At 42.6% G+C, this 14,792-nt stretch overlaps 1 protein-coding gene across 4 annotated transcripts in view; it reads right to left on the reverse strand.

Annotated features, from left to right (window-relative positions):
• Positions 1-14,792, reverse strand: part of LOC111870614 (irregular chiasm C-roughest protein) — a 525,714-nt gene that overhangs the window by 84,711 nt on the left and 426,211 nt on the right. For all 4 annotated transcript variants that reach the window (XM_023863049.2, XM_023863048.2, XM_033753921.1 and 1 more), the window contains one exon: positions 10,982-11,232. In XM_023863049.2, coding sequence (XP_023718817.1) covers positions 10,982-11,228 — 247 coding nt within the window. In that variant the 5' untranslated portion in view covers positions 11,229-11,232. The remainder of the gene's footprint in view (positions 1-10,981; positions 11,233-14,792) is intronic.

A 14,792-nucleotide genomic window follows, 5' to 3' on the forward strand; every position in this document is an offset into this window, starting at 1 on the left:
TGCATGGAAATGAGCCAGCTGGTGGTAACTGCAGCGCTGTTTTGAGTGTCGTGTTCAAGGTGTACACACGCATTCAGCCTGGCTGTTGATTGGGGGCTGCTGTAGAGGAACACTTCATGTATCTACATAAAGTGAAAAAAAAGTAAAAATATCCCTGTAACAGGCCATGAAGGCCCACAGGGTTGTGAGACGTTGAGGGTCCCACATTATCTAGACAGTCGGCTCAAAGATGGCGGTAAGGTTGTCAGCCTTAAGCGCCGGCCGCGCTTTATTCCCCAGGAAAATTATTTAATTAATTCCTGGCACTCATTTCTGTCAGAGGCTGAGTGAACCCCAGGGCCATAGGGCGGCCGGAAGGATTAGGTCAATTGAAAAAAAAAATCAATGACTTCATCTGGACTTGAACCCGCGACCTTCCGGCTTGTAGCATAGTGCCCAACCAACTACGCTACCGTGTGCCCCCATGTATTAGGATTGTGACCACAACAGGGGCTTTGGATTGGATGATTGGATTTTCTGGCATTTATGCATTTACAGAGTTCGGGACTATAGGCAATTATAGCGTTATGGCTATAACACTCTTTACTCTTCACCGTTGCACACACACACTAGTATTCTTAGCCTTCACTAGTCGTATCCTGGCAACGGATTTATAGGTCTCGCTGTCACAGCAGCACACATTCAGTCAGCTTTGCACACAACATAATTCCTTTCTTGCCATTTCTTCTGAATGACCTTCGACTGTCGACTCTCTCAATTCTAATTCCTCTGCTCCCAAGCTCATGTCGTGGCAGGCTGGCGTCTCGAAACTCCACTAGCTCAAACTATTTTCTGTATTCTTTTTATAACCCCTCGGGATGGACCACGCAGGAAGCACAGCACGACGTCTCCTCTGAATTCGCTATGTCACAGTATGCTTATTTATTAATGGTGAATTAGAAAGGATGTGAAAGGAAGCGGCCGTAGCTTACATTAAGCTGTTGTTCACTTACTTACCCGGAGGCACCGAGGGAAACCAACACAAATCAAAGACATGTCTGCCTGCAGTCTGAAATTTGAACCCGATACTTCCGAATACGTATCATTTTTCTGAATTTCTGCATGCTGTGTATGCAAAGTCGTTACTTAGCAACGGCTGTTGTATAGCTGCTTCTTTCGCTGTCGTTGCATAACAACGGGTGTGCAAGCCTCAATATTAAGAAGCATCTTAGAGCCAAAGGATGGGGCCGTGTGGATTGGATTCATCTCTCATAAAATAAGGAGCAGTCATAGCTGACCCCTCACCTGAATGTAGTACTGAGATCAAGAATGGCGGAGCTATACCTCCACTTCCCCATGCGTCTTAATGGCGTGCTGCCTAATTAATTGAGCAAAGGGAAATGCCACTTTTTTACCTTCCAGGTTACTTAATATTGTTATGACAGCTAAGAAAGTTGTAAATTTTCGAATGACACGTGGTCGTATGCTTATGAATTATGTGATGTGGCCTATTTTACGACAGAACAGTATTTGTCTAGTTGCTTTGACGTATAAACGTAATCAGTTAAAATAAACCCTCTTGGCCAGAATTCGAACCGGGTTCATTTAAAATGAGGAAGAGGATTTATGTAGTAGCCCGCTTTGAGTGCTTTGCACTTCCGTTTCACAACAAGCAGATCTGATTCCAAAGTCGGTTTTGAGAAAAGTTACGTTTACTGGAGATTGCGAATGTTTCTTCAGCCCTCCACGCGAAAACTGGAATTGTAGGTCTGCGTCTTCTTTCATGCCAGTCCCAAGTCATTTATATTCGTCCTCCTAACCGACACTTATAAGCGTTGCAGTTGAGATAGCGTCGTTATATTTGTTATGAAACTATGTCTCAGATCGCTCAAATTTCATACAGAAAACTTCAGCCTGCTACGCAGAAGCGAACTGACCATGCGGTCCAACATCGGAACTCACTTTCAAACAGTCTGCATGTGAACGCGGCCGTTTCCTAAACACGTGCGTTCCCTGACTGGCGAAGGGATATAAGACCCATAACTTATTCCCTACATTTCGCGTTTATTACGTGTACATTTCTAAAGGAAACAAAAGAAGTGGAAATTTACTTCAACAGAAATTGCAATTTTTAATCTGGTGCCTAAGCAGTTGCCCCTGAAACTATCATCCAGTGGGACAGACTTTGAAATTCCGCGCGCTAACGAATGTGCTCAGGTCACATTAAATGTAAGTGGCAGAACGCTTGTTTCTAAACACTTCTAGAAGTCACATAAATTGCTCTGTCAGCAAACAAGATGGATAGAAGAACGTGACTCGATACTGCAGTCTCAAACAAAGAAGCAGCGACCGAGTGGTACGCTGTCATTATGACTTGCCCCTTTAAGGCTGTTCATCCCTGCACTCCCCCACCCCGGTGCGTTTACGCCATTCATTGATTTTCGCTCTGTTTTCCTTACCACAGTGTCATCTAATGTATAATGTCCACAAAATCGTTATTCAACTTTAAAGTTTAAATTCTGGTAGTTTTTCTTGTTTCTTTTCTAAAGTGAACGCATAAGGGAAGGGAGGAAGGCGTGTGTTTCATGTCTGGAACTACTGAAGAGGTTAGAATTATAGTTTTTGTTGCAGTCGGCATTAATATTTGTCGAATTTTACATTGGTTCATATGTGCCCTGTATAGCGTGTAATTTACACGAAGCTCATCAGTGTTCTCAAAATGGCCCCTCATATAACAGAGAATACATGCAACAGCACACAGGGCCCCTTCAAATCTGTTAACTTTAAATGAAACATTTCTCGATGTGGGAATCTTTAAACAATTACGACAAGAATATCAAGATTTTAGCCTAGATATTTTAACTATAGCGAGGCCACGAAAGGAAGTCCCACGGAGAGACCACCTCCATATCTCGCTCACTTTTACCCTTGTCCCTTCAGCGTCCTCCCTACATTCCCCTCCAAACTGTCCAGCTTTTCTCTTGACACGAACTTTAGTGATAACTGCTTCACTAGCTACAAGCGCTTTAGTCTGGAGGGAATATAACAGTAGGCAGAGAGTCGGAAGCCCCGAGAGCCGTCATCCTCACCACCACTGGAACTTCTTTCCGTGGCCTCAGTATAGCAGTCGCGAAGATGAAAGATTCCGAACTGAATATCACCACGCATTTCCCGAATTTCTTATGCTTGTAACTTCCGTCATGAATATAATTTTGATCTGCTAGTGTCCTAAAAATTTGAACACTGCAATATTTTATAAGTATTTATTAGCTCTCTTCACAACACGATGAACTTGCTGTGTCCTGGTCACCACACACAACTGTGGTTCCATTAATTCGTGGAAACTCACTTTAAGCAGGATTTTTCAGTTCTGAACATGGCTTTGTATGGATTTCTTCTGTCTCTAAGAGATCGCTTCTGCAATTGTCATTACGTTACTCCACATGACTTCAGCATTTCATAAATAATCTTCCTTCTTCAGATTATTTTTTCCCCGGATTTTTCTAAGACTGCAGATCCCCTGAATCGCTTCCTATGCTTGTTCGTCCGGAAGCGTGGTCAAGCGACCCTGGATGAGCTACGCATTTCTAAAATACTGAATAGTAAACGGCCACAAACTTTCTCTGGGAATTTTAATTAAGCTTATTAGTAATTAATTACAGATGCTCTAACTGCTATTAACTGAGTTTATTGCGCCCCACTTTACATTCCTTACAGCCTAACACTTTGACAAATTCTGCTTTATGTACATGATTTATTTCAACCGTCTTCCAGTGCATACACTCATCTATCTCCTCCTCTCACTCGCACTACATGTTTCGGCACAAAAGTGCCATCTTCAGGTGCTTATTCAATTTACGCTAAACTAGTTCATTGCATGCCTTGTCTTCATATTAAAATAACTAAAATATATATTTATCATATATATTGATAAATGTTAAATGTTAAAAATATTAAAATTGTTCAGGAATTTTTTTTCCCTACGTCGTATCTCACTACGCGAGTCACATCTATCCTCTTCTGTTGGAGCACTCTTTCACTATCGTGTATTGTGCTTTGTGTTGTTTCTTGCTCCTGTGACTGTGTGTGTTATACTGCTGGGCCTGCTGGGTATGTGTATGTGCTTTATGTAACAGAGGTAATGAACTGAGCGCGGACTTATACCAAGGAGTCACTTTTTTCCCATCTTAAGACTCACACCGCCTGACAAGCTTTACCTTGTCTCTTTCTCCTTTGTATACTTAAGCTCGCGATTCAGGACTTGAGGCTCTCTGGGCAGTTGTTCTATAAACAAGATCGTCTTTTTTTATACGTGTCTCTCACAGGCCTCGTCCAGACATGAATGCGGAGAACCGCTACTCTGGTTGAATGGCGATATGATGACATTGATCCTGTTTCGGTAGGATGGCGCCGTGTAGACGTGGATTTTACTCCCCGCATTTCCGAGATTCTGTCTCCATTCTCCACGGAAAAGTGACTACCTAACGACCCCCGCCGATGAGCGGTGCCATAACCCAAGAACAAAATTCACATTGGCACTGAATTGCAGACTGTTTCCTTGCCAATATTAGTCCATTCATAACAAATCATTATACACATTGTCACGTGTATTAGTGACTATATACGGGGTTTGGATTGGTGAATAGATTTACTGACAACTTACAGGTCGTAACTACACGTAATTATTACATTATTGCTGAATTCCATACTACAAATCACTCCACACTAAGTCTTCTCAAGCTACTTTCACCAGCCTTTACGTGGTAACAGCTCTCCACAATTTATATTCAATTGCAGTGTTACCACTGAGTTATCTTCAAGATAACTCATCGGAACGGACCCCACGGTAAGCAACGTCTTCTGATTTGAGATTCATGTTTATTGGCCCGTTACCTAGCAGTGGATATATACGGACCACACAGAAAATACCTCTTGCGACTCTAGTTATATTGTTACATGTTCGTATTTCGGGCGTTGCCTAGAAATGGGTCTACATGTCAGAATATCCTTTGTACTTTCATACACCGTCCTTAAAAAGCAGGAATTTGACAAGTAAGTTATAAGCAAACGAATCACATAAAATATAGACTTTAACTTCTTAATTAGCGTTCTGTCCACTAATTTCATTCCTGTTAGGTACGAGATATAACAGAACATGAATTCTAGCGAAGGGAAGCGCTACAAGACAGTAATTAGATATGTCATTCCAAACGTGTAATGAAACAACAAAGTCTGAAACATGGCGTACATCGCTTGGTACTTTAACACAAGTGGCCGGAATAAAACAGTCAGGATTTATGTACTGGTCTATACACAATAAAATTACATCTCGTCTGTTAGACATACGTACTGTACTTGTCCTCGTAGACAAGCGGCGTGAGGGGGAGAACGAGTTTCCTCGCCGCAAACGCAAAAAGCAACTGGCAAGTATTCCAAACGTGAAGCGAGATATCGCCATTTTAAAACTCTAAGGATCAGAGAGCACGAACTAATTAGAACTCAGTAACCTGCAGATATTTCCGTTCCGCTATTATGCTTCTACAGGCCACAGTCTTCTGTTAAAATACTCGTACAAGCGAATCATGAAATAAACTGTTATGAGTTGAAAGCCCTCGTAACTCTGACAGAAGTAGCCTCTCGTTAGAAGAGCCGCGCTTGCGCAGTAATGCTTCCTCCACTCTCGTGTATATATCTGTAACATGGCGGTGTTCAATGAGCTGTATTTCAGTTTAAATTCTGTGTTAATTTTACCTCTAGCAACAACATTTACGCATAATCTCCGGAGCTTATCCTGATGGGGGTGGGGGTTACCTTCTGTAACACATTCGGCAGACCAGACAACGCCATAGCACATATAATGCTTTTCGGAGTTATTTTCTCAGATTACCAGAGTAAGTATGGGCAATTACAGCTGTTTGCATACACAAAGGCCTCTCTTGAGCTCTGAACAGGGTTCTGTTAGTGTAGGGACACCTTGACGAGCTCAGTGTGCTACGGATACAATCAGTCTTAATAATCTTAAAGAAACAGGGTGGGAGGGTGTGGACTGGACTCATCTGGCTCATAATAGGGGAAAATTGTAGATTATGACCAAGGTAATGACCTTCAACTTACATAAATGTTGGTAAGCTCCTTGACTAATTGAGGGTCTACGAGTTCCAGAAGTTAGTGGTCACAACTTGAACAGGGAACAAGACGTCAGCTTCCCGAACATGGCGTTCCTCAACTCTTTCGCTAGACCTAGATAAAATAACTTAAGAGGCTGTAATGTTGGTATTATTGATGGGGAGGATAACTGCATCCATTCGAGTGTTGATTCGGAGAAATAAACCTGCATCAACTGAAAATGTGTATTTGTTAACGATGAAAGTCATGAGATATTTAGTTTCAAATTTGTTGGAGTTTGAAGTGCGAGGTCCGGTCTGCAAAATAAATGCTGCTTTATTAGCCTACTTTCCTTATTTAGAAAAATAAAAGTAGGTTCATGCGATCACCTTGCTGTCTGTGTATCTGTGTGTATCCCCCCTACAAACGTTGGAATGCCTGAACCGATCTTTATGAAACGTGGTATGTATATTGTCGCGTGTCGGGCGTATATCGCGACAAATAAATTATCGATGTACTCGATGTAGCGAATTTTATTTCACACTCGCTCTTACAATCACCCAAATTACAATCTGACGATTACTGCTATCTGCAGTATCACAAATAGTGCACTCCAAATGCCACAATACAACTGACTGGTTGCTGGCTAACTCGACGATAGGTCCAGGACTCGCTGACTGACTCAGTACAACGCTGCGGTAGCCACACTAGAACTGACTGTGAATAGCCTTCGCTGCTCCGTATGTAGCCTCGATCGGACAGTACGGGAAAACGGCCACGCAATAGGCACCCTTTTTGCCTGGCGCTGTGTTGCTATGTAACGCTAGCGGAGGTCACCGCTGTTACTATCGTAACGTCGCCGCTGTTGATTCGCGTTGCCTAGCGACCGCGATATCCCTCGGTGACGTCACCGCGGAGGGGAGTGGCGGGGCGGGAACTCGCCTATTACCGTAGTAACGCGAGCGTTACGTTACGGCCACGTACCGCTGGGGAGGTAGGGGTCGACATGTCACAATATCATGACAACTGAGTCTATCTCAACGACATAATTTATAAATCACTCCCATCGGGAATACCAACATTACAGACCCTCAGATTTCTGGGACACACATTTAATATAAGTCCTGTACCAGTCTTCATGAAACTTGGAAAGTATGTCATGCAACATGAAGACATCTCAACGGCTTACTTTATAATTCGCTTCGATCAGTAATACCAACATTACAGCCTTTAGAGTTGCTGAGGCAAATCCTCAATATTACCTGCGTGCCTGTACCAGTCTACATGAAACTTTGTACATATATCATGCCACCTGAACCAATTTCAATGGCGCAATTCACAAATCCCTCCATCAGTAATACCAACATTATAGCATTTCAAATTATTGAGCCAAAAAATTAATATTGCTTGAATGCCTGCACCGATCTTCACGAAACATAGTGTATATATCATGCCACATGAAGTCATGTCAACAGCATACGTCATAAATCCTTCTCAGTAATACCAACATTACAGAATTTCAAATTACTGAGACAAAAACTTAATATTGCTTGAACGCCTGCACCGATCTTCATGAAACTTAGTGTATATATCATGCCACGTGAAGTCATCTCAACAGTGCACATCATAAATCCTTCTCCTCAGTAATACCAACATTATAGTCTCTTAAACTCTAATACCCTTAATATTATTCGAATTCCTGACTCGTTCGTCATGAGACTTGGCATGTATATCATGCCACCCGAGGCCATCTCAATACTACAGCCTCTGAGACAGTGGAAGTTAGCACACTTAATATTACCTGAATTCCTCAACAGATCGTCTCAGGCCCGAACAGCCCGGACGGCCAGGCAGAGTGGGAAGGATCTGTGAAGAAGTTATGATTTTTATACCACCTTTCTGTCATGGATTTTACTTTTGAGAAAGTTCCTGCTTCGCCTTAACCTGATTTAGCCCATTGTGACGTCTGGTTGTTCCCAGAGATGAAAGATTCACGTCAAGGGACCTTAGAGCAGTTAGTACTGAAGAAACTTCTGACAAGAAAGAGTTCCTACATGTTTCGAAACTTGTATATACAGATGACAAATAGGACGACCTCTAAAAAGAAGGGGCTACGTATATCAGAAGATGAAAATGTTTCATGGGGTCTGGTTTCGCTATTGTTTGTGCAATAAAATCGTCACTTTCCAAATGCATCTTGTACTTTTACACAGGGTTAAATGGTCCCAGCTCATCCAGATGTAGAAACTGACTATGTTTTAGAAATGTCTTAAGAATTCTGATTTCTCAGGTTACTTTAGTCTTTCATGAATCGGGGAAACTTCCTTATAATAAAACAGGGGCCTATTTTTTTTCAAAGTGCGTAATCTGAACGCATATCCATGTATTTATTTTCTCATGTTCGAGCTCCGAAACCACTCTTCGAATTTCGATTAAATTTGATATTAGGAAGTTTTATGACGTCACCCTTAATTTGGTAAACAGGTATGAACGTTTCGGAGGAAGCCCTCTAGACGAAAGTAGCGGGTTCTCCGAAACACTGATATCTTCAAACTACACGTCGTCAAATCCCAGAAGACCGTAATCTACATATTCAATGTCGTGAGAAACTGAAATCTCACTTTTATGCCTTTCATTTTCTCTGATGTCCACGTACATTGTTCCCCAGATAATTCGGTTGGCTTTAGTCTAAATAATGGCGCAGGAGAGCTGAAGGCTGAGTGGAAAAATACATATTTATTAATAAATAAATAAATATCATAGCTATTGACTGATATATCGCAATTTATAACGAAAAATAACATGTAGTTAGTATGAACAGGTTTTCAAAACAGAATATATATTTGGTCGCTGTAAAAATGTGAATTAAATCCATTACCATTTTTTTTCGAAGTTTTTAAATCAGAGTACGCCACGCGCTAACTAATTTGATAAACTTTTGCCGGTCTGAGAGGGGAAAAGATTTATATCTGCAATAATAGAATTATTTCATTAATAAATAAACATCGAGGTCCCTGGGTAAGGCAAAATGGCAAAGAACACATCTGGAAAATATGCACACGTATGAACTCCAATCTGGCGTATACTTCCGTTCTTGTTTCTGCCAGAGAACGCTATACAAACCCACAAAAGAGATATACTGTATAAAAAACAGCAGAACATTGACGTAGGTTTCATTACAGTAACGCGACCGGGGCTAGCATAGTTAAACCACCGGCCAAATTGAATTTGAATTTATCATGCAAGCTGCAGCAGTGCGCTCTGCGTACGATTTATATATTTGAAAGTGAAACAATTATGTTGAAATATACTCTCGAAAATTGCATTTGCGATTTTGTTTCCTTCAGCTTCAAGTCTGGAAACACAGATTGTGGCAGATGGACAGGCAAACATGTTACTCTTGTGTGCGCATTGTTTTCACCCCAAGTTCACTAGCTCCACCCATGGCACCTGCAATTTCAGAGCCCCGTTAAATCCTTCATTTCTCTGAAATACGTATATTTTCAGGGCATTAATATTCGTATGGTCTAATAAGTTTATCTTCGTAGACACGTAATATGACATTGAACAATAGGGACTTGATTTGGACAAACGGATCTTAAAAATCCCAACTAAAGATATTTGTTTTAAAAAAAGCCACTTCAGTGTAAATTCTTGTGCGCGCTTCTTTCTCAGAGGCTCAACATGTAAAGTCAGACGTGCCCAGTTGCATTGTCACAATACGGACGAGCGTTTTATTATCTCCATCATGTTAGGAAATGAGTCCAACGGCAGCGCGGAGGGATATCTTGGCGCGGTCTTCCTGTTCCAGGCGATGGCGGGTCACGTTTGTAAGCCGAGACGCGGCGCGAATGAGAATGTACCGACGAGCGGGGTGCTTGGCCTTGCTCCTGCAGTTTGCCCTCACACTCCGATGACTCACTGAATCTTCTACTTTAGTGCGTTTCGGATGAGACTTAGGAGTTCGTCTATTCTGAGATTTTGCTGCGCTATGCACCCCCTTCTCAGGGTGCCTATAGAGCAGGAAATTCAATTGTCGGCCCGTGGTCAAAATGCAGTCCACTAGTGTGCTGTGGAAGAACCGCGACAAATACGACCACTCTCCATCTAAAATCTGTCACTGCACTTGAGCATCGCATCATGAATATATATGAGGAAGTGGGGATGAAGATCCACACGTTCCTAACCTCGGCACTAGAACGTGATGAGTGGTCAGACACGGCAATTTTACTACCGGGGGAAGATCCTTCGTACCTGTTACATAAGAGCTTTTAGGTGCTGTGGGAAAAGTGCTCCACTCCTCAGATTTCAACCAATCACTTTACAAACTGAGCCGTCTCAGCTCAGTATAAATAAATTCATACAGTGGTATATCGATTAACAGGAGACGGAGATCCACGTCTCCCAGAGTCGTGAGTCCTGCGAGATTCAAAACCAAGAATGACTGTGCTGGCGAAGGCCGGCAGCGATTTACCTGCTGACTGATATTTGTTAGCAAACCATAGAATCGATTTAAAATTTGAGGTTTTCACTGCGGTGACTATGAAGAATGCCATTTTCTTGGATGTGGCGTAGTGTAGATCTTATGTGAACCGACGTTTCGGGAATTTCGGGAACGTCGGTTCACACAAGATCTACACGGCGCCACATTCTTCAGAAAATAGATATTATCTTCAATTCAGAACTTCGCGAAATGTATAACAGCTATGTTAGAGCACTCTGCATTAGTTTGTGAGTTAATATATCAAACGGTTGAGTGTATCCTACTTTCTGGCCTGTTCCCATTCAGAATTCGTCTGAAACTAAGAATCCCACAGGAGTCGGTGGGGCTCCTTGGGCTGGGGACGTATCCGGTAATGCTAGTGTGAAAGCAATGATATTTGTATCATGAACTGACCTTCCTCATCACTCCCGATCATCGAGTAGCGATCGAAGCCGGAGAGATTCCTGTGTGTGCCCAGACCGAAGTCGTCCTTAGTCCACTGGAGCACTCCCGTCTTGTTGATGATACGACACGGCAGCGTGACGCGGCTGCCGACGATGGCCGTCTGATCTTGAGGTTCCATGGCGAACCTCTGCTCCACACCTACGAGGGGCTCCACCGCGGCCATCAGCAACACCAGGAGCCTGAACACCCGCGCCATGGCCCTGCAACGTCACGAGATTAAGTTATGAGCTTCAGTTCTTCGATAGAAATGACGGTATAATGGCGAAGTTATGTCTGTCCATTAGTCAGTTCGCATGTTTCTGCTACATGACCACTCTGAGGATTTCGATTAAATTTCATATTGAGCGTCTACGCTAAACGTTTGAGGAGCCGGGACACCGTAGACGGTATAGCGACTGGCCTTGGGCTGGGCGACAGAGAGGTCGGAGTTCGAGTACCGGTAGGGTCATGAATTTTCTTTTCTCCAAATGGTCCAGACTGGCTCTAGGGTCCACCCAATGGGTATCGGGGGCTCTTTTCCCGGGGGGTAAAGCGATGGGGCGTGAAGCTGAACACTCACCTCAAACTAGTGCCGAGGTGAAGAAAATGTGGATCTGTACATCCACTCCCACATAGGCCTTCATGGCGTAGTGCTTAATTCGTTGAGCACAGGGACAACTTTACCATTTTACATTAAACGTTATGAGGCAAATTTTATTTTGGTCCCTACTTGCCTACCCATAATCACAGTGGTAATTACGACTTGTTCCACAAAAACTGGTGCATGCAAAATGTAGATGTTTAGAATATTATATTTAAGCATCCTGTTGCACTCTATACGATAAATGATATAAACTCCGTCCCAAGTGCAAGGACATACAATATATCGTAGATGTTTAGATTTTCAACTTTTATAACAACCTAAATATACTGTGACGGTATTGGTTGTGATCCATGCTGTTCTGTAGGTGAATACCGACGTTTCGGAGGAAAATGCTGCTTCAGTGTTCAGGGATGAACCGTGAGGTTGGAGATAGAATGTTCTTCCAAAATGTCGGTATCCGATTACAAGAATACACGGTGTCACAACTCAAAATGACCACAGTACGAAATATTACCTCGATGAAAATCTTAAGGTTTGTAGTGTAAATAGAGCTGATGTAAATTAATAATTTAATTAAAAATAGGCTTTATGATAAATATGCATTTTACTTGAAAAACCTGAATTGACGAGATAAATTAGGATGCCAGGGTAGAGACTGAAAGATATTATAATGAATCTTAAATGTAAAAGTAAACTTGCCCCTGTGCTTAACTAATTAAGCACTACTCCATGAAGACGTATGGGGGTGTGCATGTATAGATCCATATTTTCTTGACCTCGGCACTAGTTGGAGGTGATTGGTCAGTTTCACGCCCCAGCCGCTTTACCCCTAGGGAAATAGCCCCAGGTACCCACTGGATAGGAGTTTGGAGAGTCGTTCTGGACGACATGGAGGAGTGAAAATTCTTGACACTATCGGGACTCGAACTCCGACCCCTCGGTAGTCCAGCCTGTTGCCAGTCTCTATACCGACTGCGCCTCCCGGCTCCATTACAATGAATCTTAAAGACAGAATATATGAGGTGGTTCAGCTGGCTCAAGATAGTGTCCACTGGAGGCCTTTTGTGAACATGATAATGAACCACTGGGTTCGATATAAGGCATAGAATTTGTGGACCACCTGACGGACTTTCTGCTTCTCAAGAAGGACAGTGCTCCACATAGTTGTGCATTTCATAAGTGCCCACTAGAAATGTGAAGAAGGGACATAGCTGCGAGATAAGTGCAGTGGAAAGCACAAGTATAGACCAGCATTATCGCTACTACGATCCAAAGATGCAGCAGCAGACGCGGCTCCACTGCTTCCAAATATCAGGGCCATACCCACACTGTAGACGGAAACAAATTCCTAAAACTACTCACGAGATATGAATATATAGTTGAATTTTATTGCTTAACGGAAAACCCACATCGCCCAATGTGGGGCTCGTGCAGGGAGCTCGGAAGTTTAATTATCATGCAAATTGAAGAGACAAACAATTGATTTCATGATCGGGTCTGTAATGAATTCAATAATAAATTCGTCGGATCCGGTGAAGTTAATGGAGTGGTGTCTGTTTTACTTTCACTGGAATTTAAAAGTTTACATCCGTAAAACTCAGAAACCTAACTGATTAAAGAAGCTAATATCCCAACCGCTGCAGCTGAACCTGACCAATCCAACTCTTGAAGTGTATATCTGTTCTGAATACCGACGCAAGGGGAGGCACGGAAAATCCGTAGAACTTAGTTCTGGAAGCTGGCAGGTTGTTCTTTCATTAATCGACGTTTTACCAGTTGCTTCATCATCTGTGTGTGGTCGAATAACGGATAGTTGTGGATGGATATGAAGAGAGAAAGGCCGTGACCTGTTTTAACGTATCATTTTAACATTTGTCTGAAGAGCTACAGAAAGAAAAAAAAAAGGAAGAAATTCAGTATGACAGCCAGTCTCTGGACAGAATTGTGAGTCCTGAAGGAGATCAACAGGAAAACGGGAAAGGAGACAGTAGGAATAGTAATAATGAAGGCAAAGTTGTCACCGTGCTTAACTAGCTAAGAACTACGCCATGAAGACGTATGGGGGAATGGTGTATTGATCCACGTATTCTTGACCTCGGCGCTGGTTAGAGATGAGTGGTCAGCTTCACTCCATGGCCGCTTTATCACCGCGAAAAGAGCCCCCGGTACCAATTTGATAGGAGGCTAGGTGAGCCCCAGAACCGGTCTGGAAAACGTGGAGGGGAAAAAACCATGCCCCTACCGGGGCTCAAACTCCGACCCCTCGGCCGTGCAGCCCCGTAGCCAGTTGTTACACCGATTACGCCATTCCGACTCAGTATGATGATGATAATATCAATAATTTACAACTGTGATTATGGTGTCAATAATTATAATGAGTGTAGTTGCAAGACAGCTACGAAGATAATGAGTGTGTTGTGAATGCGTGTGATGATGATTGTGACGTTTTAGGTTAGGGCCTCGTTTTTGGCGAACACATTTTCCCCGGGACAGTCCTAGAAAAGCATTTTGTTGGTTAGACAGCTCTAAATGCTATGGCAACATCACCGTCAATGTATTGCAGGTACTTGTATTTATTAACTCTACTGAAGAAACTAAAAATTTAATTCAGTTCTTTATTATTTATGTTTCGAGTCAGCAGCTACGAGGCCAGTTACAGACACGGCACAGTGCAGACCTAACTAGCACAGCATGGATACTAATAAGATATCAGCACGGCGTAGCTACCGGTAACTCCATTGTTATCATAACTCTACGGCCCTTTGTTGGACCTTGGCCGCTTGTTCTGCGTTTCTTGATCCTATACACGGTCGGTATGACTCCTTGGGCGGGGGATCAGCCCGTCGCAAGGTCTCTACCTAAACAAAGAACAACACAAACACAGAATAAACACACACAATACAGACATCCATGCATTCAGTGGGATTCGAACCCATTTTCCCAGCGTTCGAACGAGTAAAGACAGTTCATGCCTTAGACCGCGCGGCCACTCCATTAGAGAGAAAGAAAAGCATAAAACCATCAGCCACAAGGCCAACGGCACACTGGTAAACTACTGTAACGTAACAACAAAACAAAACATGACATAAGGTAACATAACAACACAAAGTAACATAATATAACATGTTTTAATTCAATAATAATAATAATAATAATTGTTTCTTATAGTGGAATAGC

This window comes from Cryptotermes secundus, unplaced genomic scaffold (genome assembly GCF_002891405.2).
Source record: "Cryptotermes secundus unplaced genomic scaffold, Csec_1.0 scaffold363, whole genome shotgun sequence".
In the NCBI taxonomy this organism is placed as follows: domain Eukaryota; kingdom Metazoa; phylum Arthropoda; class Insecta; order Blattodea; family Kalotermitidae; genus Cryptotermes; species Cryptotermes secundus.